Source organism: Nycticebus coucang, chromosome 7 (genome assembly GCF_027406575.1).
Source record: "Nycticebus coucang isolate mNycCou1 chromosome 7, mNycCou1.pri, whole genome shotgun sequence".
Classification (NCBI taxonomy): domain Eukaryota; kingdom Metazoa; phylum Chordata; class Mammalia; order Primates; family Lorisidae; genus Nycticebus; species Nycticebus coucang.
In genome coordinates, this window is record NC_069786.1 from 65,942,470 (window position 1) to 65,968,454 (window position 25,985).

Consider the following 25,985-nt stretch of genomic DNA (forward strand, 5'->3'; position numbering starts at 1 on the left):
AATGCTGAAACTTTGAAATTTTTTTTAAATAAGGAAGCTCAAAGCTTGATGAGAAAACAACTGTAAAAATATAACAAAACATGAAGTAGCACAGCATCCTGTTTCTTAAAATCAGGATCAGAAAGCATTAAGTCCTTAGAGCCACCTGCCCAGTTCTCCAGTGCCCTAGTCTCTTCAACTTGTACAGCATCTTTACTCGGGGTATTAAAGGGTAACTTGTGATCAGCTACTTTGTCACCCTCAGCATATGGGGCTGGCGCCCTACTCACTGAGTCACAGGCACTGCCCTTTATTTTATTTTTTTGAGACAGAGTCTCACTTTGTCACCCTCGGTAGAGTGCTGTGCCATCGTAGCTCACAGCAACCTCAAACTCTTTGGCTCAAGCAATCATCTTGCCTCAGCCTCCCTAGTAGCTGGGACTACAGTCTCCTGCCACAATGCCTGGCTATGTTTTTCAGACAAGGTCTCACTCTGGTTCAGGCTGGTTTCCAACCTGTGAGCTCAGGCAATCCACCAGAGCTCGGCCTCCCAATGCTAGGATTATAGGTGTGAGCCTCCTCCTCTGGCCAAATAAGCTAACTTTAAACATGACAGGGCTAGAAAGAAAAAAATAGCATAGCGAAGAGAACGGAGTGGCTAAGAGAGGAAAGGAGATTATTTTTTCCAAGTTAATTTTTTTCAGGAGATTAAAACTAAACATGGGGCGGTGCCTGTGGCTCAAGGAGTAGGGCACCGGTCCCATATGCCGAAGGTGGCAGGTTCAAACCTACCCCCGGCCAAAAACCCCAAAAAAAAATCTAAACATGTACAGTATACTCCTCTGTGCTCAGTACTGTTCTGGGCACTAGGCATAAACCATTGAACACAGAAGATGAAATCTCTGCTCCCAAGAAGTTTAAGACATTCTGTTGATGCAGACTGACAATAAATAATCAAATCAATATTTAATGTGTAGAGTCAGATTTACCATGATACCCCAGGGAGGACTGAGAATTGCTGAGGGTTATACACTGTTCTAGGTGACAAACCAGATTGCAACAACTATACATTCTTACATAAGCACTTCTAGTAAATTGCCTAAAGAAATTTTAGAGGAAAGAACTAAATCTCCACAGCTCCAGAAATTTGTTATGTTTTCTTTTCATATTCTAAGTAAACATTGTCTTTCACACTTAATTTTTAATTGTACCTTTTTTGTTGTTTTTGAGACAAGGTCTTGCTTTGTCACTCCAGCTAGAGTATATAGTGGAGTGATTATAGCTCACTGCAATCTCAAACTCCTGGGCTAGGGCAGTCCTCCTGCCTCAGCCTCCTGAGTAGCTGGGACTATAGGTGTACACCACTATTTATGGCTAATTTTTTCTATTTTTAGTAGATACAAGGTTTCACTCTTGTTCAGGCTGGTCTCGAATTCCTGACTTCAAGCAATCCTTCCAGCTTGGCTTCCCAGAGTGCTAGGATTTCGGTAGGAACCACCATACCTAGACTAATTGTAATTTATATATTTTTTTCTTTCTTTTTTTTTTTTTTCTTTTGAGATAGTCTCACTTTGTCACCCTCGGTATAGTGCCGTGGCATCATAGCTCACAACAACCTCAAATTCCTGGGCTCAACTGATCCTCTTGCCTCAGCCTCTCAAGTAGCTGGGACTACAGGCGCCCACCACAATGCCCAGCTATTTTTAGACACAGGGTTTAGCTCTTGCTCAGGCTGGTCTCAAACTTGTGAGTTCAGGCAATCCACCTGCCTTGGCCCCCCAGAGTGCTAGGATTACAGGTGTGATCCATCATGCCCAGTCTTTGTGTCTTAAAGAAGCCCCCTCTCAAACTCTGCAAACTTTAGGTACCACAAAATATGGATGTGCCCATAATAAGATATGAGGTGTTAGTTGAGCATGGCTAACAGAGTGAGACTTTGACTCAAAAAAAAAAAATCAGGATGAGAAAGATGGAGTGAGATAACTGTGGGGAGGTACTGTTTATATAGGGCGGTCAGCAACGGCCTCTCTGACAGAACAATGTATGTGCTGATGTAAGTGAAAGAAGCAAGACTAGAACCTTGGAAACACCCAGAAGCATATGTATCGTGAAGTCATCTGTACATTTTTTATCTAAAAAGATTTTTAAGGGTGGTGCCTATGGCTCAAGGAGTAGGGCGCCGGACTCATATGCCAGAGGTGGCAGGTTCAAATCCGGCCCGGCCAAAAACCGCAACAAGAAAACAAAGCAATATACTAAAGGATTTTTCCTAAACTAAATTCTTTTAAATTATTTCATATCTATAGAATCAAAGAACAATTATATTAATAAGTGCATATACTCATTAAGCTATCAATTCATAAGAAACACAAAGGGTGGACTTTTCATAAAAAGAAATTCATTTTCTACATGTAAATCTGGAATTGAGGACAGTATAGAGTCAATAGCCTGATTCATGTATTTTTACTTGGTCTTCCATGATTACTCCTGAAATCCTAAAATGATTAAGTTCTCTCTATTTATAATTATGGCCTGTCTAGCACTTTGCCTCTGAGACACAGAATACATCTTCTGAGTCATACAGTTTGCATTGTTCAGAGACAAAGGAAAACAGGGCAGGAAGAATCTTAGCTCTGTTTTCAGAGTAAACATAGCTATTTAATGAAAACAGGCAATGTGTGCACTGAGTGTTATTTTAAGAGAAACAGCACAGAAGGGAGGGATGGGGGAAAACCCAAAGAGATTAAAGGGTTATTAAACAACCTGGAATTAAAATACATGTTTTTTAAAGTTTCAAACCAGAAATCTTAGCACTCTGGAAGGTCAAGGTGGGTGGATTGCCTGAGCTCAGGAGTTCCAGACCAGCCTGAGCAAGAGCAAGACTTCATCTCTACTAAAAAAATAGAAAAACTACTCAGGCATCCTGGTAGGCACCTGTAGTCCCAGCTATTCAGGAGTCTGAGGCATAAGGATCACTTAAGCCTGGGAGTTTGAAGTTTCTGTGAGCTAAGATGATGCCACAGCACTCTACCCAGGGCAACAGAGTGAGACTGTCTAAAAAAAAAAAAAAAAAATAGGGCGGCGCCTGTGGCTCAGTGAGTAGGGCTCCAGCCCCATATGCCAAGGGTGGCGGGTTCAAACCCAGCCCCGGCCAAACTGCAACAAAAAAATAGCTGGGCGTTGTGGCAGACGCCTGTAGTCCCAGCTGCTCGGGAGGCTGAGGCAAGAGAATCGCGTAAGCCCAAGAGTTAGAGGTTGCTGTGAGCTGTGTGACATCATGGCACTCTACCAAGGCCGGTACAGTGAGACTCTGTCTCTACAAAAAAAAAATACACTGTAGTCCCAGCTGCTCGGGAGGCTGAGGCAAGAGAATCGCGTAAGCCCAAGAGTTAGAGGTTGCTGTGAGCTGTGTGACGCCACAGCACTCTGCCCGAGGGTGGTACAGTGAGACTCTGTCTCTACAAAAAAAAAAAAAAAAAAAAAAAATAGGTTAGGGCACCCATAGCTCAATGGTTAGGGCGCCGGCCACATGCACCAGAGCTAGTGGGTTCAAACCTGTCCCAGGCCTGCTAAACCACAATGACAACAACAACAAAAAATAGCCTGGCATTGTAGGGTGCTGTACAGGTGGGCACCTGTAGTCCCAGCTACTTGGGAGGCTGAGGCAAGAGAATAGCTTAAGCCCAAGAGTTTGAGGTTGCTGTGAGCTGTGACACCACAGCACTTCAAGGGTGACATAGTGAGATTCTGTCTAAAATAAATGAATTAATTAATTAAATTAAAAATTAAAAAATGAAATAAATCGGGAGGCTGAGGCAAAAGAATCGCTGAAGCCCAGGAGTTGGAGGTTGCTGTGAGCTGTGTGAGGCCACGGCACTCTACCGAGGGCTATAAAGTGAGACTCTGTCTCTACAAAAAAAGAAATAAAAAGGTAAAGTTTCAGGCTGGGCACAATGGCTCACACCTGTAATCCTAGCACTCTGGGAGGCCAAGGTGGGTGGATTGCTTGAGCTCATGAGTTCAAGACCAGCCTGAGCAAAGGATCTCCACTAAAAATAGAAAAACTGAGGCAAGAAAATTGCTTGAGCCAGAGTTGGAGGTTGCTGTGATGTATGATGCCACGGCACTCTACCAAGGGCAACACAGTGAGACTCTATCTCAGTTAAAAATAATAATAATAAAAATAAATAAAGTTTCAAACCAGAGTATCCTGTTTTTTTGCTGTCCACCATCTATAAAAAATGGTCATTAGACAGAGGCACAATGAATTTAACTTGACTAGCTTACCTGAGGTAAAAGGCAGAGCCTAAGTTTTGTTTACTTTTGGATCTTCAGGACCAAGCATGTTAAACTGACCACTAGCAACCATAATTCTTCTACATTACCTGGTGATACTTGGGTTTAATTTTATATATGGGCTTCTCACTGTTCTTTTACCATTAAATATAATACGAATGCAGAACTCTATGTGAAACACATGTACAGTTTAATGAGTTGTTAAAGGGCAATGCCCTTGTAACTGGCATCCATATCAGGAAAGAAGGCCTTGCCAACACCCTCCATGTCCTCATAATTAATAAAGTAAAACTGAAAGCATTGGCCTCAAGAACTGAAAAAAGACAAAGAAGACTGCTTTCACCACCGTATTCAGCATAGTACTAGAAGTCCTTGCCAGAGTAATCAGGCAGGATAAAAAAATAAAAGATATCCAGATTAGAAAAGAAGTCAAATTATCCATGGTTGCTGATAATATGATCCTGTATCTACAAAACCCAAAAGATTCCACCAAAAAAGTTCTTAGATTTGATAAATAAATTTAGTAAAGTTTCAAGATACAAAATTAACATACAGTGGCGGCACCCATAGCTCATTGAGTAGGGCACTGGCCACATACACCAAGGCTAGCAGGTTTGAGCCTGGCCCAGGCCTGCTAAACAACAATGACAACTGCAACCAAAAAATAGCCAGGTGTTGTAGTGGGACCCTATACTCCCAGCTACTTGGGAGGCGGAGGCAAGAGAATCACTTCAGCCCAAGAGTTTGAGGTTGCTGTGAGCTGTGATGCTACGGCACTCTACTGAGGGTGACATAGTGAGACTCAATCTCAAAAAAAAAGAACATACAGAAATCAGTAGCATTTCTATAAACCAATAATGATCTAGTTGAGAACCAAATCAAGAAGCCAATTTCATTTATGATAGCTAAAACAAACAAACAAAAAACCTCTGGGAATATATTTAACCAAAGAGATGAAAGATCTTTACAAAGAAAACTACAAAACTGTGATGAAAGAAATTGTAGATGACACAAACAAATAAAAAATATCCCATGTTCATAGACTGGAAGAATTAATATTAAAAACATCATAATACCCAAAATAATCTACAGGTTCAATGCAATCCTTACTGAGTGCACTCCCAACATCATTTTTCCAGAATTACAAAAAAACAATTCTAGGGTGGTGCCTGTAGCTCAGTGGGTAGGGCGCTGGCTACATACACTGAAGCTGGAGGGTTTGAACCCAGCCCAGGCCAGCTAAAACAACAATGACAACTGCAACAAAAAAAAATAGCCAGGCATTGTGGTGGGTGCCTGTGGTCCCAGCTACTTGGGAGGCTGAGGCAAGAGAATAGCTTAAGCCCAAGAGTGAGGTTCCTGTGAGCTGTGACACCACAGCACTCTACTCAGGATAACAGCTTGAGACTCTATCTCAAAAAAAAAAAAAAATTCTAAAGGTCATATGGAATCCAAGAAGATCAAGAATAACCAAAGCAATCTTGAGCAAAACAAAACAAAAAGAAAGCCCCAACAGTTTCCCAAAGTTGGAGGCATCATACTGCCTGACTTCTTACTTCAAATTATACCATAAACCTATAATAACCAAACAGCATATTCCTGGTTTAAAAATTGACACATAGAACAATGGAACAGAATAGAAAATGCAGAAATAAAGCCACATATTTATAGCTTTGACAAAGTCTACCAGAACTGGGGAAAGGACACCCTCTTCAATAAATGGTTCTGGGAAAACTGGATTGCCAAATTCAGAAGAATGAAACTAGACTCTTACCTCTCACTGTATACAAAAATCAACTCAAGGTAGATTAAAGACTTAAATGTAAAATCTGAAACTATAAAAACACTAGAAAGAAAAATCTGACACTGGGCAGCGCCTGTGGCTCAATCGGTAAGCCGGCCCCATATACCGAGGGTGGCGGGTTCAAACCCGGCCCCGGCTGAACTGCAACCAAAAAATAGCCGGGCGTTGTGGTGGGCGCCTGTAGTCCCAGCTACTTGGGAGGCTGAGGCAAGAGAATCGCTTAAGCCCAGGAGTTGGAGGTTGCTGTGAGCTGTGATGCCACAGCACTTTACCAAGGGCCATAAAGTGAGACTCTTGTCTCTACAAAAAAAAGAAAAATCTGAAACTATAAAAATACTAGAAAGAAAACCCAGGGAATCTCTTCAAAACATTGATCTAGACAAAGAATTCACAAGCAAGACCTCAGAAGCACAGGCAACAAAACAAAAATAGACAAATGGTACTAAAACCACAAAGTTCTGCACAGAAAAAGAACTAATGGCAGCCCCTGGCTTATGAACAAGATGGGTTCTGTAGGTTTGTTCTTAAGTTGAATTTGTATGAAAGTTGGTACAGGTACATTTATCTATGTTGCATTACCTGTAACGCCCTCCATTCATAAGTACGAGTCCTACATCAGTAGGATGTTTGTAACTGGAGGACTTGCTATAATAGCCTCCATTTGTAAGTGTGAGTTGTACTTAAGTAGGAAGTTTATAACTCTGTAATAAACAGAATGAACAGACAATCTGGAGAATGGCAGAAAATATTTGCAAACTATGCATCAGACAGGGGACTAATACCTAGAATGTCCAAGGAACTCAAACAACTCGACATCAATGACAAAATAACCCTTTTAGACAGTGGGCTAAGGACATGGGTAGATATTTTTCAAAAGAAGACTAACAAATGGCCAAAAAGCATATGAAAAAATGTTCAGCATCACAAATAATCAGAGAAATGCAAATTGAAACCACAATGAGATATCATCTTATACCAGTCAGAACGGCTATTATTAAGAAAAAAAAATTACGGATATTGGTGAGCGTGTGGAGAAAGGGAACTCGTTTTTTTTTTTTTTTTTTGGAAGAGCGGTACCTTTAGAAAGGGAACGCTTATCTGCTGTTGGGGATGTAAATTAGTGCAACACTATGACGATTTCTCAAAGAATTAAAAATAGAACTGCCATACAATCTAGAAATCCCCCTACTGGATATCTCTTCAAAGGAAGAGAAATCAATATTAAAAAAAAAAATACCTGCACTCATGTGTTTATCGCAGCACTATTCAGAATAGCAAAGATATGTAATCAGCCTAAGTGTCCATCAATAAAAGACTGAATAGGCCACAGGTCTCACAGGTTCGAGACCATCCTGAGCCAGAGCCAGAGTGAGACCTCACCTCTAAAAATAGCTGGGCATTGTGGCAGGCACCTGTAGTTCCAGCTACTTGGGAGGCAGAGGCAAGAGAATTTTTTTTTCTTTTTTTTTTGTAGAGACAGAGTCTCACTTAACTGCCCTCGGTAGAGTGCTGTGGCGTCACACAGCTCACAGCAACCTCCAACTCCTGGGCTTAGGCAATTCTCTTGCCTCAACCTCCCAAGTAGCTGGGACTACAGGCACCTGCCACAACACCCAACTATTTTTTTGTTGCAGTTTGGCTGGGGTGGGGTTTGAACCTGCCACCCTCGGTATATGGGGCCGGCACCCTATCCACTGAGCCACAGGGGCTGCCTAACAAGAGAATTTTTTAAGCCCAGGAGTTTGAGGTTGCTGTGAGCTATGATGCCACAGCACTCTACCAAGGGTTACAAAGTGAGACTCTGGCTCAAAAAAAAAAAAAATTGGATAAATGTGATAAATATATGGAAATATAAAAAATGTGGAAAACATGGTAAATATAAAGAATGGAATACTATTCAATCATAAAAAAGAATGAAATCATGTCTTTTGCAGCAACATAGATGGAAATGGACACCATATTTTAAGTGAAACAACTCAGACGCCGAACAACTCGGAACAGAGTGTGGAGACTCAGAGTACTGCAAAGGTGGGAGGAGGGTGGATAACAGAAGGGTGTTTGGTGGATACAATGTGCATTGCTCCCAGTGATAGAAGCACTGAAGGCTTTGACTTCACCACAATGCAATATATCATTTTTTTTTTTAGAGACAGAGTCTTATTCTGTTGCCCCGGTAGAATGCATGGTGTCATAGCTCACAGCAACATCAAATTCTTGGGCTCAAGAGATCCTCTTGTCTGAGCCTCATGAGTAGCTTTCTGAGTAGCTAGGACTAGAGGAGGGAGGCTGGGCCAGAAGATCTCTTGAGTCCAGGAGTTTGAGATTGCTATGAGCTATGATGTCTTGGCACTCTAGCCTGAAGCAACAAAGTGAGACTCTGTCTCAGAAAATAAAATGATATTTGGTTGAAACAATATATCCAAACCACAATGCCTTTTCAGCAGAATTTATTTACTAAATTTGTTATATATTCCTTCCTTGGAAACAGTCCCCTCTTTTAGCTTTTGTAGTACCATACTGTCCTATACCTCTCAGGTTCTGCTTATTCTACCTCCTATACACGCTTTTCTTCCTTTTTCCAATATCCAAAAAGTTTGAATGCTGGGGGCGGTGCCTGTGGCACAGTGGGTAGGGCCCCAGCCCCGTATATGGAGGGTGGTAGATTCGAACCCAGCCCCAGCTGAACTGCAACAAAAAATAGCCAGTCGTTGTGGTGGGCGCCTATAGGCCCAGCTACTCGGGAGGCTAAGGCAAGAGAATCACCTAAGCCCAGGAGTTGGAGGTTGCTGTAAGCTGTGACGCCATGGCACTCTACGGAGGGTGATAAAGTGCCACTCTGTCCCAAAAAAAAAAAAAAGTTTGAATGCTGGAGGTTTCTTACCTTCCCTATCTATACTCTCTGTAGGAGAGCTCATCTAATGCCATGACTTTAAAGGTCTATTATACAATAATGTAACAGAGGTAAAGGTCTGAAAAAGGGCAACAAAATGTTTTATACATTTTCTCTTTAAAAACTTCTACCTTCACATACACACACACACACATTTGGGGAATTAAAACCTGCATTCCTGCCCAAGGCCAGTAATCAAAGGGACAGAAAATCATTCTTTGCTCCTTGTTTTCTGGTATCTTATACCACAGAAGATGGCTCAACAGAATTGTCCTGACAGGGTCATAAGATCCTCACCACTGGAAATAAGGTCTACTGAAATCATAAATTATATTTAAACAACAATAGCCTGAAACCCTGACATGTGACACCAGTCACATAGACCTGAGCCAAGCTGCCACTAACCTCCCTTTTAAAAAGCCCTGTCTTGGGTTGGCACCTATAGCACAATGGTTACAGTGCCAGTCACATACACCAAGGGTGGCGGGTTCGAACTTGGCCTGGGCCAGCTAAACAACAATGACAACTGCAACACAAAATAGCCAGGCATTGTGGTGGGTACCTGTAGTCCCAACTACTTGGGAGGCTGAGGCAAGAGAATTACTTAAGCCCAAGAGTTTGAGGTTGCTGTGAGCTGTGATGCAATGGCACTCTACCAAGGGTGACATAGTGAGACTCTATCTCAAAAAAATAAATAAATAAATAAAATAAAGAGCCCTGTCTTTCTGCTTAAAGGCAGGATGACAGTCTTTGAAACTCAAGTCCACTGCCCTCCTCATTTGCCAGCAAATTTATAAACTTCTCTTTCTTTTTCTCAAACCACGGGTCCTTGTTCTTCTTTGGTACTTGTCCCTGAAGAACAAGGACAAAGTACCACTTGTCTTCAGGTACAGGTACCACTGTGCCTGGCCTAAAAACCAGTTATCTTTCTTTTAGAGCTTCCCTTCCATATCTGTCTCTGGATAGGAGATATGAATAAGGTCCTCTAAAGAGAACTTTTTTTTGGGCGGCACCTGTGGTTCAGTCAGTAGGGTGCCGGCCCCATATACCAGGAGTGGCGGTTTCAAACCCAGCCCCGACCAAACTGCAACAAAAAAATAGCCAGGTGTTGTGGTGGGCGCCTGTAGTCCCAGCTGCTTGGGAGGCTGAGGCAAGAGAATCGCTTAAGCTCAGGAGTTGGAGGTTGCTGTGAGCTGTGTGATGCCATGGCACTCTACCGAGGGCCATAAAGTGAAACTCGGTCTCTACAAAAAAACAAAAGAGAACTTTTTTTCTGTCTTTCACAGAAGATTCAGGTCTAGGTTTTTCCACCTCTGCTTCAGGACTGGAGATCTGGTTAGAGGTTTTTCAGAAACCTCTGTCTGGCCAGGAACAGTGGCTCATGCCTGTAATCCTGGAACTCTGGAAGGACAAGACAGGCGGATTGCTTGAGCTTAGGAGTTGGAGACTAGCGTTAAGCAAGAGCCAGACCTGGTCTCTGGCACCTATCCTCCCAGCTGTTTGGAAGGCTGAGGCAGGAGAATCACTTGAGCCCAGGAGTTTGAGGTTGCTGTGAGGTAGGACACCACCACACTCTACCCAAGGTGACAGAGTGAGACTGTCTCAAAAAAAAAAAAAAAAGAAAGAAACTCCTGTCTCATGGCAGAAAGTGCAGGTCAAAGGACTGGCAGTTAGGCATTAGCCTTTTCATTTTATACAGCATGCTTTTTATTTTTTTATTTTTATTTATTTTTTTTTTTTGTAGAGACAGAGTCTCACTGTACCGCCCTTGGGTAGAGTGCCGTGGCGTCACACAGCTCACAGCAACCTCTAACTCCTGGGCTTACGCGATTCTCTTGCCTCAGCCTCCTGAGCAGCTGGGACTACAGGCGCGCGCCACAACGCCCGGCTATTTTTTGTTGCAGTTTGGCCGGGGCTGGGTTTGAACCCGCCACCCTGGGCATATGGGGCCGGCGCCCTACTCACTGAGCCACAGGCGCCGCCCTGCTTTTTATTTTTTGATACAGTCTCACTATGTTGCCCTTGGTAGAGTGCTATGGCGTCACAGCTCACAACAACCTCCAACTCTTGGGCTCAAGCAATTCTCTTGCCTCAGCCTCCCAAGTAGCTGGGACTATAGGCGCCCACCACAACGCCCGCAATTTTTGTTTTTGTTGTTGTTGCAGGTGTTATGGTTGTTTTCTAGCTGGCGCCGTGATCACTGTGCTATGGGCGCCGAGCCTACAGCATGCTTCTCAGATTGCAGCTGTTTTCTGTTGCCTGAAAATTTAGAATTGGCCTTTCATTTGTGACCTGTTCTCAACTGAAAAGTGTTTTCCTTTTAGTCTTTCAGAAGAGTAAAATAGGAGGATCTCGTCCCTGAGCACTCTGCTGCCACCTGGAGGTTAGATATAGTTCAAGTTGTCGCATTTCAGCACTGAACACATTCCTAGCTTCGGTCACTTTTGAAAAAATTTCTGAATTATGGTAAATGAAGCTTAAAAATCTGAGTGCTCTTTTTAGAACTGTCATCTGGATTTATCTGTAAGACTCATGGTGCATCCTTTTGTCAGTATGTAGGAAAGTGGACTCACCTAACCCAGAATGGTCATAAGCAACTATGACTGAAATGGGGATCTTTTGAAATACCTATAAAAATTCCTTTGCACACACAATTGGGGAAAAGCTGCGTTTGCAAACCAGCATGAAGAGTAAATGAACCAAAGGGGGAATGGTGGGGAATTAAGAAAATAAGACAGCTCAGCACCTGTGGCTCAAGCCGCTAAGGCGCCAGCCACGTACTCCTGAGCTGGCGGGTTCGAATCCAGCCTGGGCCCGCCAAACAACAATGAGGGCTGCAACCAAAAAATAGCCGGGCGTTGTGGCAGGCATCTGTAGTCCCAGCTACTTGGGAGGTAGAGGCAGGAGACTCGCTTGAGCCCAGGAGTTGGAGGTTGCTGTGAGCTGTGATGCCACTGCACTCTGCCTAGGGCGACAGCTTGAGGCTCTGTCTCAAAAAAAAAAAAAAAAAAAGACACATAAAAGACAAAGATTACACAAAAAATAAGGATGGGATCAGGAGGTCTAGCATAGCTGACCACTGCAGCCAGCACCTAACCACGTGAACAGCTTTATTTATGTAGTACCTAAACAAAGTTGCTTATACTAACAATGTTGCAAATCAGCAAGGAAAGCAAGTGGGAAGTAATAGTAAGCGGGGTGGAGATTAACTTTAGGGAGAGAAGGCTACGTTTTAGGCGAAAGAAAAGTATACAGAAGTTCCTTGACTTCTGGCAGAGGGAGCAAGGAGAAAGGGCTATTGTTATTTCAGAAAGGGAAAAGAAGCAGTTGGAGGACAGTCCTTGAATGCACTTCCTGGCCTGTGGGGGTCTTGCTGCCTCACAATCTGCGCTCCACATCTCTTCCCTTTTTATTTCTTAGTGCTAATTTGTTAGTGCAAATTTGTGAACAAATGATTTTAATTGGAGGAGTTGCTTGACTTCAACTGTACATAAGAGTAACAAGAAATAATAGCTATCATAGCTGTAAAAAGTTTTTCATGGGTTACTGGCTTGACACAATGTTGCATAAGATCAGTTTCTTCCTCTGGGTGCGTGGCTCATGCCTGTACCAGCACTCTGGGGGACTGAGGTGGATAGATTGCTTGAGCTCATGTGTTCGAGACCAGCCTGAGCCAGAGCGAGACACCCCCCCCCAACTCTACTAAAAATACAAAAAACTGAGGCAAGAGGATCGCTTAAGCCCAAAAGTTGGAGGTGGTTGTGAGCTATGATGTTGCCATGGCACTCTACCCAGGGCAACAGCTTTGAGCCTCTGTCTCAAAAAAAAAATCAGTTCCTTCATGGGTCAGCTTCTTTAGTTGTCCCCATGTCAGGAACAACAGAAGATGTTGTTCATCTGCAACATCTTGGCTTAGATCACTTGGGGTGTCAATTTCAGCTTCTTCATAGGTGGCACATGAAGGTCTTCTGGGTCCATGTCTGACCAACCATTTGGGAAGCCAGTGAGGGCTGACAGCTGTTCTAGGAAACACACAAACATATCCTCTCCCCCATATTAGAACAGGGCCAGGTCCTTTCCAAATACTAGTCAGAGGGTCCTTTCATAGCACCTAAAGCTATTTAGAGTTGGGTGCATTACAAAACCACTCTGCTGCTGTGTGCACCTGAAACCAACATTTTAAAATTTTAAAGTAAAAAGGGCATGAGAGAGAAGATTATGAAGTGTATTGGGGTATGTCTCTCTCTTCTTTAACTTTTTTTTGAGGCAGAGTCTTACTATGTCACCCTCAGTAGGGTGCTGTGGCATCACTGCTCACAGCAACCTCGAACTCTTAGGCTTAAACTCAGCCTCCCAAGTAGCTGGGACTATAGGCACTGGCCACAATGCCCAGCTATTTTTTGGTTGCAGTTGTCATTGTCGTTTGGCAGGCCTAGGCTGGGTTTGAACCTGCCAGCTCTGGTATATGTGGCTGGCGCCCTAGCCACTGAGCTATAGGCACCAAGCCTCTTCTTTCACTTATTAAGTTGAAGTTTAAGAGTGTGGAGATTAACCAAAATGAAATTGGGATCGGGTGGCACCTGTGGCTCAGTGAGTAGGGTACCAGCCCCATATATCAAGGGTGGCGGGTTCAAACCCAGCCCCGGCTGAACTGCAACCAAAAAATAGCCGGGCGTTGTGGTGGGCGCCTGTAGTCCCAGCTGCTTGGGAGGCTGAGGCAGGAGAATCGCCGAAGCCCAAGAGCTAGAGGTTGCTGTGAGTCCTGTGACATCATGGCACTCTAACGAAGGCGGTAAAGTGAGACTGTCTCTACAAAAAAAAAAAAGAAATTGGGATCATTTCTTGTAAGTTGCCAGAGGTGGTTCTATCCTTTGAGAATAAGGGTGGCCAACATTCCATAATATGGAGTTAAAACCCATTTTAGTGTTGATTTATCAGTATGAATCTGGAGTTTTTGAGGGTATAGCTAATTATTTTCAATGAGGTGACCCAAATAGGTAAAGGGGGGAACATTTTTTTTTCCTAGGGCTATACATAACCCAGAGGCAGTCAGAGAGTCCTGTCATTGGTCAGCATAAAAGAATCAGGGTGGATGAGCAAATGAATAATATAAACAGTAGGAAATTCTTGTTGCCCTCAGTAGAGTGCTATGGCATCACAGCTCACAGCAACCTCCAACTCTTTTTTTTTTTTTTTTTGGCCTGGGCTAGGTTTGAACCTACCACCTCTGGCATATGGGACTGGTGCCCTACTCCTTGAGCCACAGGCGCCGCCCAGCCTCCAACTCTTGGGCTTAGGCGATTCTCTTGCCTCAGCCTCCCGAGTAGCTGGGACTACAGGTGCCTGCCACAAAACCCGGCTATTTTTTGTTGCAGTTGTCACTGCTATTTTAGCTGGCTGGGACTGGGTTTGAACCTGTCACTCTTGGTATATGGGGCTGGCGCCCTACCCACTGAGCCATAGGTGCCACACTGAATTAGCATTTTCATATGGTAGTTATTTAACAAGAATCATTCTTGCTTCACCATGGGTATCAAGGCGACCAACTGCCTGTAAAAGGCAAGAGACAAAATCTTGATAAGGTTCATCTAGGATGGGATAAAAATCCTGTCACCCTCACACCCCACCCTTTGTTGCCTTCCTTTTTGCTTCACCCTTAAATTCTGGGTAAATCAGCCTGCTAAATCAGCAAGACGGGAGATCATTAGCGGGAGAGGGGAGGAAGACTTCTTAACAGTAGTTTAGGGAAGTTACTAAGGCTTAACAATAGTTTAGGAGTAGGTAAAATAGATAACAAAAAGATTAATAAATGATAAACGGTAAAAGCATTAGACATTAAGTATAGTATAAGTGTGTAAGAAATAATAAACTGTTTATTGGGTGGCGCCTGTGGCTCAGTGAGTAGTGCACCGGCCCCATATACCGAGGGTGGCGAGTTCAAACCCAGCCCCAGCTGAACTGCAATCAAAAAATAGGCGGGCGTTGTGGCGGGCGCCTGTAGTCCCAGCTACTCGGGAGGCTGAGGCAGGAGAATCGCTAAAGCCCAAGAGCTGGAGGTTGCTGTGAGTTTTGTGACATCATGGCACTCTACTGAGGGCGGTAAAGTGAGACTCTGTCTCTACCAAAAAAATAAATAAATAAAAATAAACTATTTATTGTTTAATGAAATGTTAAAGGAGACAGAAGGAAAAGAAGGGGAAGCAGAGGTAGTGGTGCTGAAAAAGTCCGAGCTGCAGAAACTAGTCCACACTTCCCCAATTTACTCTCCGCAACCCCCACCATACTGAGAGGCCCAATCCAACATGGTGGCTAGAAAGATATTGTTAGAAGGAATGACTAAAACCAATGTGACTGGATGTCTGTGATTATTTTTATTGTACACCCTGTAAGCATTTAAACAATACCTGCCTCTACAATTTTCTGATCATGCAAACAAACCCAAGATTGGGTTATATTGATCAGCCCACATTATATAAGCTGAACTCTACCGGTGGTCTGGGCTGCTCTCCATCTTGGGGGAACAGCCAGCCGTTCTGTCTTTTCTTTAATAAAGACTTCCGAATTGGCACTATATTAATTGACTTTGGGTCTTGATATCTCGCATCCATCCAATAACACATCTGTCCCTTGACTAATCTTACTTAATTCTTCAGTCTTAACACTAGAGGTAGGTAACTTCCTCCAAGTTTATAATACCAATTGGTTAAAAAAAAAATTTTTTTTTTTGAGACAGAGTGTCACTGTGTTGCCTTTGGTAGAGTGCTGTGGCATCACAGCCCACAGCAATCTCAAACTCTTGGGCTTAAGCCATTCTCTTGCCTCAGCCTCCCAAGTAGCTGGGACTACAGGCGCCTGCCACAACTCCCGGCTATTTTTTTCTTGCAGTTTTCTTGCAGTTTTCATTGTTGTTTAACAGGTCTGGGCCAGGCTCAAACCTGCCAGCCTCAGTGTACGCCAGCCTCAGTGTACGTGGCTGGCACCCTACTCACTGAGCTATGGGCTCTGAGCCTGATTAATTTTTTGGTAGGCTTCAGCAGGATAATTAAATTGAGCTGCCATAGAGGCTCAAGGTCTTTCTCCCTAAAGAACATCTGCAGTGAAAGGGCTATTTTGTTGCCAATTATCTTCCGCCTGTTCTGCAGCCCAGTGGGATTCCCACAGTAAGTAATCACCACTAGAAAAGCATGCTTTTGCAACAGACTTCCAATCCTCAGGTGGAAGAGTATTATTAGACAAAGTATCCACTAAGGCAAGAGTAAATGCGGCAGCTGGACCACACTGTACACAAGCCTGGTTCAGCTCTCTGAGAGTTTTAAAAGACAGAGGCTGATGCTGGCAAGCTTGATTGCTTTGTTGATCAACAGTTTCAATAATTGGAAAAGAGGAAATCCATTTTAAAAACTCCTCGTGCAGGCGGCGCCTGTGGCTCAGTGAGTAGGGCGCCGGCCCCATATGCTGAGGGTGGTGGGTTCAAACCCAGCCCCGGCCAAACTACAACAAAAAAATAGCCAGGGCATTGTGGCGGGTGCCTGTAGTCCAGGCTGCTCCGGAGGCTGAGTCAGGAGAATCGCGTAAGCCCAAGAGTTAGAGGTTGCTGTGAACTGTGTGACGTCATGGCACTCTACCCAAGGGCGGTACAGTGGGACTCTGTCTCAAAAAAAAAAAAAAAAAAAAAACTCCTTGTGCAGGAGCTTGTCCTAAAGTTAGTTGCAAAGATGATTTGGAAATCTGTCCTGACATAACAGAAGGAGGTGGTGGGAATAGAAATTTAGAAGTGGGGGCAGATGGTGGGCAAAGTGGTGCATGAAGTCCAGCCATAGCCAATAGCCCAGAGGGATCAAGGTCTTCATCTGAAACAAAAGAGGAACGCTCCTCACCTCATCATACTTTCGTACATTTTGTAAGGCTTGTTGAGATGCAAGGGTAAGAGGTTTACCGTACTTGGGTCTTTGTGCTGGAGCAGAAGGAGAAACATTTATTGTCTGAAAAAGTGAACACATCTGTTCATGATCAGGATCTAAACAGTCCCTGACTAGTCACCAAAGAGAGAAAGCATCAGCAGGAACATTAGAAGGTCTGTTGGGTGTATAATAAGAACACAGTTTCTCCCCTATTCTGTTCCAGGTAGTGGCCTTAACAATGCCTTCCTCGGGGCACCAAGGACAAACTTCTTGAACAAAGCAAAGAAACCGCCCTAACTGGGTGACATGAATATGACAGCCATGGGCTTGTAACATAGATTTAAGCACTAGAATAAAGACCTTTTTTTTTTTGTAGAGACAGAGTTTCACTTTATTGCCCTCAGTAGAGTGCTGTGGCGTCACACAGCTCACAGGAACCTCCAACTCCTGGGCTTAGGCGATTCTCTTGCCTCAGCCTCCCAAGTAGCTGGGACTACAGGCGCCCGCCACAACGCCCGGCTATTTTTTGGTTGCAGTTTGGCCGGGGCTGGGTTTGAACCCGCCACCCTCGGAATATGGGGCCCGCGCCCTGCTCACTGAGTCACAGGCGCCACCCTAGAATAAAGACTTTTTAACATAAACTTAAGCATTTGAATAAAGAGTTTTTACTCCTTCCAGCCTGACTGTTCCATAATTTATTACGCCTGATGACTGCCCCTCAAAACAAATTTACTCAAGAACTGTGCAGTTTCTCTTTTCTCGTCACAGGGGATTCCCTCACCTGTGTGTACCTACTATCCTGTACTCTGGTCCATGTTCAGATTGCCACCTTTCAAGAACCAGCACGAAGAGTAAACAAACCAGAGGGGAAGGGTGGGGAATTGAGAAAATAAGACACAGATCACACAAGAGAGAAGGATGGGATCAAAAGGTCTAGTGCAGCCGATGACTGCAGCCAGCACCAGACCCTGTGAACAGCTTTATTTATGTAGTACCTAAACAAGGTTGCTTATACTAACAATGTCGCAAATCAGTAAGGAAAGCAAGTGGGAAGTAATAGTATATGAGATAAAGATGAACTTTAAGGAGAGAAGGTTACGTGCTTTTAGGCAAAAGACAGAAAAGTATATAGAAGTTCTGTGACTTCTGGCTGAGGGAGCGAGGAGAAAGGGCTATTGTTTTAGGAAGGAAAGAGAAGCAGTTGGGGGTCGTTTCTTGAATATACCTCCTGGGCTTTGGGGGTCTTCTCATCTCACAATCCGCACTCCACAACTTGGCTTTGTGGAGTGCGGAATTGATTCTCAGGCGGCGCCTGTTGCTCAGTGAGCAGGGCCCCGGCCCCATATACCGATGGTGGTGGGTTCGAACCCAGCCCCGGCCAAACTGCAACACGAAAAATAGCCGGGCGTTGTGGCGGGCGCCTGTAGTCCCAGCTACTCGGGAGGCTGAGGCAAGAGAATCGCCTAAACCCCGGAGTTGGAGGTTGTTGTGAGCTGTGATGTTATAGCACTCTACCAACCATGATAAAGTGAGACTCTGTCTCTAAAAATAAATAAATAGGGCGGCGCCTGTGGCTCAGTGAGTAGGGCGCTGGCCCCATATACCGAGGGTGGCGGGTTCAAACCCGGCCCCGGCCGCAACAAAAAAATAGCCGGGCGTTGTGACGGGCGCCTGTAGTCCCGGCTGCTCGGGAGGCTGCGGCAAGAGAATCGCGTAAGCCCAAGAGTTAAGAGGTTGCTGTGAGCCGTGTGACGCCACAGCACTCTACCCAAGGGCGGTACAGTGAGACTTTGTCTCTACAAAAAAAAAAAAATAATAAATAAATCCAGTGAGCTGTACACTTTCCTGTATCTATGTTACACTTCAATAAAAAATAAAAAAAAAAGAATTGATTCTCACTGGAAAAAAGATTTAAACTTAAGACATGAAACTACAAAAATACTAGAAGAGAGTGTAGGGAAAGATTCATGAAGATATTGGCCTTGGAAAATATTTTATGAGGAGGAGCCCCCTGGCAACTGAAGAAACACCAAAAATATATTACTGGGATCTGATCAAGCTAAAAAACTTCTGCACAGCTAAGGGCACTGTAAGAAAGCAAACAGACAGCTTTCAGAATAGAAGAATATTTTTGCAGGTTATGTTTCCAACAAAGGTCTGATAACTAGAATCTACAGAGAACTCAAATTAATCAGTAAGAAAAGAACAAACAACCCCATTTCTTTGTGGGCAAGAGACTTGAACAGAAACTTCTCTCTGATGATGGCAGGTGAATGGCCAACAAACACATGCAAAATGCTCATCATCATGGGCAGCTGGCCCCATACACTGGAGGTGGTAGGTTCAAACCCAGCCCCAGCCAAAAACAGCAAAAAAAAAAGCTCATCATCTTTAATCACCAGAGAAATGCAAATCAAAACCACTTTGAGATATCACCTAACTCCAGTAAGATTAGCTCACATTACAAAAAGCCCCAAACTGCAGATGTTGGCATAGATATGGAGAGAAGGGAACACTTCTACACTGCTTGTGGTATTGTAAACTAATGCAGCCTTTTTGGAAAGAAGTATGGAGAATTCTCAAGGAATTAAAAGTTGACCTACCATTTGAACCTGCAATATCATCACTCAGTATCTACCCAGATGAACAAAAATCATTTTACAACAAAGATATTTCCACCAGAATGTTTATTGCATCCTAATTCATAATAGCCTAGTTGTGGAAGCAGTCTAAATGCCCATCAAATTGTGGTATATGTATATCATGGAATACTATGCAACCATAAAAAGATGGAGACTTTACATCTTTTTTTTTTTTTTTTTTTTTTTTTTTTTTCAGTTTTTGGCCAGGGCTGGGCTTGAAGCCGCCACCTCCAGCATATGGGGCCGGCGCCCTACCCCCTTGAGCCATAGGCACCGCCCGACTTTACATCTTTTATGTTTACCTAGATGGAGCTGTTAAATATTCTTAGTAAAGTATCTCAAGAATGGAAAAAAAGGGCAGGCACGGTGGCTCACTCCTGTAATCCTAGCACTCTGGGAAGCTGAGGTGGGTGGATTGCTTGAGCTCACGAGTTTGAGACCAGCCTGAGCAAAAGCGAGACCCTATCTCTACTAAAATAGAAAAACTGAGCCAAGAGTATTGCTTGAGCCTGAGTTGGCGGTTGCTATGCGCTATGATACCACAGCATTCTATCCAGGGTGACAGCTTGAGGCTCTGATTTAAAAAAAGCATGGAAAAAAGTATCCAGTGTCCTTAATACTGTTATGAAACCATATATAAACACTTACACAGTCATACAAATGACAAAACACAAAGATAGTCCAGAAAAAAGAAGGGAAGAGGAGAGAGAGGGAAGAGAGAGAGGGGAGGGGAGGTGGACGGCAAGTGGAAGGCAGGGATTTCCTAAACATAGGCTCTCAACTAATGTGTACAATGCAAAGGTACATTTCAAAACACTAAGAGTATATTATAAATGTCTTACCGCAAAAATAAGTGAGGTGATGGTTATGTTAGTTTGATTTAAGCATTCCACATTATATATCACATCATCACATTGTACCCCATAAATTATACAGTTATGGTTTTTAAAAAATTAAGTTAAAAAAACTATAACATTAAAAAAAAGGATTTTAGGCGGCGCCTGTGGCTCAGTGAGTAGGGCGCCAGCCCCATATGCCGAGAATGGCGGGTTCGGACCCAGCCCCGGCCAAACTGCAACAGAAAAATAGCCAGGTGTTGTGGCGCGTGCCTGTAGTCCCAGCTGCTCGGGAGGCTGAGGCAAGAGAATCGCGTAAGCCCAAGAGTTAGAGGTTGCTGTGAGCCCTGTGACGCCACAGCACTCCACCTGAGGGCGGTACAGTGAGAATTAGGGTGCAATAAACATTCTGGTGGAAATATCTTTGTTGTAAAATGATTTTTGAGTTAGAGGGTGCTGTGAGCTGTGTGACGTCATGGCACTCTACCCAAGGGCGGTACAGTGAGACTCTGTCTCTACAAAAAAAAAAAAAAAGGATTTTAAAGGTGTAATCTGAAATTCCTTATGACTGTTCTAGCAAAGATAACTTAAAAGATAATATATAGGGCGGCGCCTGTGGCTCAGTCGGTAAGGCGCCGGCCCCATATACCGAGGGTGGCGGGTTCAAACCCAGCCCCGGCCAAACTGCAACCAAAAAATAGCCGGGCATTGTGGCGGGCGCCTGTAGTCCCAGCTATTCGGGAGGCTGAGGCAAGAGAATCGCTTAAGCCCAGGAGTTGGAGGTTGCTGTGAGCTGTGTGAAGCCACGGCACTCTACCTGAGGGCCGTAAAGTGAGACTCTGCCTCTACAAAAAAAAAAAAAAAAGATAATATATAGAGTTAGGTAGGGTAGCTCATGCCTGTACTCCCAGTGTTTTGTTTGTTTTTTTTGAGACACAATCTCATTTTGCTGCCCTCAGTAGAGTGCCTAAGATTTTCTATTTTTGGTAGAGACAGGGTTTCGCTTTTGCTCAGGCTGGTCTCAAACTTGTGAGCTCAAGCTATCCACCCACCTCAGCTTCCCAGAGTGCTAGGATTATAGATGTCAGCCAGTGGGCCTGGCTAATCCCAGTGTTCTGGGAGGCCAATGCAGGAGGAATGCTTGAGTCCAGGAGTTCAAGACCAGATGGGCAATATAGTGAGATTCTCATCACTACAAAAAAATTAAAAATTTTTAGGCAGGTATGTGGTGCTCCCTATAGTGCTAGCTGGTATGTAGGCCAGTGATTATCTTTTCTTTTCTTTTCTTTCTTTCTTTTTTTTTTGAGACAGAGTTTCACTCCGTCACCCTGGGTAGAGTACTATGGTGTCACAGTTCACAGCAACCTCAAACTATGGGACTTGAACAATTCTCTTGCCTCAGCCTCCAGAGTAGCTGGGACGACAGGCGCCTGACATGATGCCTGGCTAGTTTTTTTTTTTTTGTTGAGACAGAGTTTCACTTTATTGCCCTCAGTAGAGTGCCTTGGCATCGCACAGTTCACAGCAACCTCCAACTCCTGGGCTTAGGTGCTTCTCCTGTCTCAGCCTCCCAAGTAGCTGGGACCACAGGTGTCCGCCACAACGCCCAGCTATTTTTTTGTTGCAGTTTGGCTGGGGCCGGGTTTGAACCTGCCACCCTCAGTGTATGGGGCCAGCGCCCTACGCACTGAGCCACAGGCGCCACCAGATGCCTGGCTAGTTTTTCTTTTTCTTTCTTTCTTTATTTTTTTGTAGAGACAGAGAGTGCCTTCAGTAGAGTGCCATGATGTCACAGGACTCACAGCAACCTCCAGCTCTTGGGCTTCAGCGATTCTCCTGCCTCAGCCTCCTGAGCAGCTGGGACTACAGGCGCCCGCCACAACGCCCGCCTATTTTTTGGTTGCAATTCAGCCGGGGCCGGGTTTGAACCCGTCACCCTCGGTATATGGGGCCGGCGCCCTACTCACTGAGCCACAGGTGCCACCCTTCTTTTCTTTTCCTTCTTCCCTTTTTTTTTTGAGACAGAGTCTCACTATGTCACCCTCAGTACAGTGCTGTGACATCATAGCTCACAGCAACCTCAAACTCTTAGGCTTAAGCGATTCTCTTGCTTCAGCCTCACATGTAGCTGGGACTACAGGTGCCTGCCACAATGCCTGACTATTTTTCTGTTGCAATTGTCATTGTTGCTTGGCTGGCCTGGGCTGGATTCCAACCTGCCACCCTCGGTGTATGTGGCTGGAGCCATAACCACTGTGCCACAGGCGCTGAGCAAAGTTTTTCTTTTTTTTTTTTTTTTTTTTTTTTAATTTGGCCGGGGCTGGGTTTGAACCCGCCACCTCCGGCATATGGGACCGGCGCCCGTACCCGCTGAGCCACAGGCGCCGCCCAAGTTTTTCTATTTTTATTAGAGACAGTGTCTCCCACTTGCTCCGGCTGGTCTCAAACTCCTGAGCTCAAGCAATTCACCTGCCCCAGCCTTCCAGAGTGCTAAAATTACAAGTGTAAATCATTGCCTGGCCTAGGCCAGTGATTTTCAACCATGTGCTCAGGCACATTGGTGTGCCATGAGATGTTAGGCATTCCATGAAACATTTTAAAGATCATTAATTAAATTATTTTCAAAAGAAGTCCAAAGCACAGTAAGTATATCCTTTTTTTGGATCAACATAATTTAAGTGTACTGCGTACGTTTAACTGTAGGTTTAAGTGTGCCATGAGATAAAAAAATGGTTGAAAAACACTGGCATAAGCTGAGGTGGGAAGATAGCTTGGGCCCAGGGGTTTAAGGTTGCAATGAGTTATGATCAGGCCACTGAATTCCAGTTTTGGAAATAGAGAAAGACCTGTGTTTAAGAACAAAGTGAAACTGAGCACACAGTGGCTCATATCTGTAATTCTAGCACTCTGGGAGGCTAAAGTGCTTAGGAGTTCGAGACCAACCTGAACAAAGTGAGACCCCATCTCTAGCTGGGCATTGTGGCAGGTACCTCTAGTCCCAGCTACTCAGGAGGCTGAGACAAGAGGTTTCTTGAGCCCAAGAGTTTGAGGTTGCTGTCAGCTTTGATGAAACGGCACTCTACCCAGGGTGACTGAGTGAGTCTCTGTCTCAGGAAAAAAAAAGTGTGCATGTGGCCGATCACTATTCTTGTTATACTTTATGAAAATAATCAGACCAAGTATAATACTAAACTTACTTTGCAAGCAAATTGGTCCTGCTAAGATTTATCTTTGGCAGAAGTGGGGAACCAGTGAGAGAAAAAATATGTTTTTTTTTTTGCAGTTTTTGCCCGGGGCCGGGTTTGAACCCACCACCTCCAGTATATGGGGCCGGCGTCCTACTCCTCCGAGCCACAGGCGCCACCCAAGAAAGAATATGTTTCAGAGGAAAATTATAGGATATCTATTATTAGATTCCAGTCCTGGACATTGTTTTTGAGTTTTTGTTAGTTTCCTAAAATTTGGACTAAATCCCCAATGGAATAGATTTTACTATGTATCTCTCATTGTTTTACTTCTTCTGAGAAAACAAAAAGCATAACATTCCGAACACTAGACATTATTCAACAAGTGGCAGCAGTTATATAACTCAATGACTTTAATGAGGCCTGTCTGGGAATAAGCCTTCCCAGTGATAAGGGATAAAGAATGCATATTGCGGGCGGCGCCTGTGGCTCAGCGGGTAGGGCGCCGGCCCCACATGCCGAGGGTGGTGGGTTCAAACCCGGCCCCGGCCAAACTGCAACAAAAAAACAGCCGGGCGTTGTGGCAGGCGCCTGTAATCCCAGCTACTTGGGAGGCTGAGGCAAGAGAATCACCTAAGCCTAGGAGTTGGAGGTTGCTGTGAGCTGTGTGACGCCACGGCACTCTACCAAGGGTGATAAAGTGAGACTCTGTCTCTACAAAAAAAACAAACAAACAAAAAAAAAAGAATGCATATTGCTCTAACCTAAACCTGGATTGATCCTCAATACTGTTGTAAGGGGCAATGGGCTTACACCTACAATCCCATCACTTTGGGAGGGGAAGGAAGGATGATTGTTGAGGCCATTAAAGACCAGTCTGGGCCTTGCCTCAAAAATAAATAAATAAATAAAAAATAAAGACCAGCCTGGGCAACATAACAAGTTTCTAAAAAGAAAAACACAGACAGCACCTGTGGCTGAGTCAGCAGGGCACCGGCCCCATATACCGAGAGTGCCAGGTGGTGGGTTCAAACCTGGCCCTGGGTGAACTGCAACAAAAAAATAGCCAGGTGTTGTGGTGGGTGCCTGTAGTCCCAGCTTCTTGGGAGGCTGAGGCAAGAGAATCACTTAAGCCCAGTAGTTGGAGGTTGCTATGAGCTGTGTGACGCCACAGCACTCTACCAAGGGCCATAATGTAAGATCCTGTCTTAAACAAACAAACAAACAAAAAAAACCCACAAAAAATCCTCCCCCCCAATAAACAAAATGCTTCCATGGGAAGATTTTTGATGAGGTGGGCGGAGAATAAGAAAAGAAAAATAGCTCAAAATAATCCGAGCTATACAAAACTTATCAAGCCCAGAGAGACAGGAGTAGGGGAATTCAGTCATATCGCCCCTAAACCCAATTATTTAATACATTTTGGGGGAGCAATAATTCAAACACATTTTGTTCCTGACTAGCTCCTTCATCCATTATGTGTTTCTGATACAAAGAACTGCTGGGAGCCAAAACATCTCACAAAAATGCCCCTTGCTATCTTGATTTTACGAGCAAACTATTCTCAGGAATTCAACTGTAAACAGCAACTGTACTTTCCCCTTGCATATCTCCTCAAAAATGCACCCCCCGCCTTAGGGTCCTTCTCTTAGTAATGTTCCAGAAACTAGCCCCCTCCGCGCCCTGTTAGGAATAGCCCTTAGTTACTTCTTCGTTTGAATGCTTATAAGCCCAGCTGAAAAAATAAACTCTTCAGAGCTTGATCAGACTCTTGACTTGCTCTCATTCTTTCGTGTCTCTTGTCCCCTCATTCGACTGACCCCTTTGTTTCCCAGGTCCCCGTTGAATTCCCCATGGGCCGGGGCAATTGGCGCCCAAACGTGGGGCAAGGGTACGGGGGTGTCATCGAACGTTGCTGCCGGTAAGGGTACCCGTATCATTGGATTGCCGCAACACCAAGGTTGTGAGTGAAAATCCATACTGTGATCGCCACGCCACAAGAAGGACGTGAGTGAAGATCCGCACCGCGATCGCTGCAGAATTGCCCACCTGTGAGTCTGATCCGTCAAGGTAAGAGAAAGCAACAAGTTTATAGGACAAACGTTAAGTAAACATGACTTGTTTATTCAGGGACTCAAGGAGTCCCTCAAGACACGAGGAATTCGGGTAAAGAAAAAAGATCTCTATAAATTTTTTGTTTTTATTGGTGATATCTGTCCTTGGTTCCCCCAAGAAGGCACTATTGATGTTCTGAGATGGACTAGAGTCGGTGATTGTCTGAAAGATTATTATAGAACATTTGGCCCCGAAAAAATCCCCATTCAGGCATTTTCCTACTGGAACTTGATCTATGAAATTTTAAAAACTTACAACCAATGGCCTGATATCCAAGAAGTTGTTAAAGAAGGAGAGAAGACGCTTAAAGAACACTCCAGACCACCCTCAGCCTGCC

The 25,985-nt window shown here is 44.2% G+C and overlaps 1 protein-coding gene across 2 annotated transcripts in view; it reads left to right on the forward strand.

Annotated features, from left to right (window-relative positions):
- Nucleotides 1-25,985, forward strand: part of KLHL23 (kelch like family member 23) — a 54,367-nt gene that overhangs the window by 26,109 nt on the left and 2,273 nt on the right. The window contains exon 4 of one of the 2 annotated variants that reach the window (XR_008381291.1): nucleotides 25,369-25,603. Coding sequence is in view for 1 of the 2 variants with exons in the window: in XM_053597863.1 (XP_053453838.1) it covers nucleotides 8,014-8,021 (8 nt within the window). In the remaining variant the exon portion in view is untranslated. Of the gene's footprint in view, nucleotides 1-8,013; nucleotides 8,141-25,368; nucleotides 25,604-25,985 lie in introns of those variants that run through there. The other variant, XM_053597863.1, reaches the window with a different exon arrangement.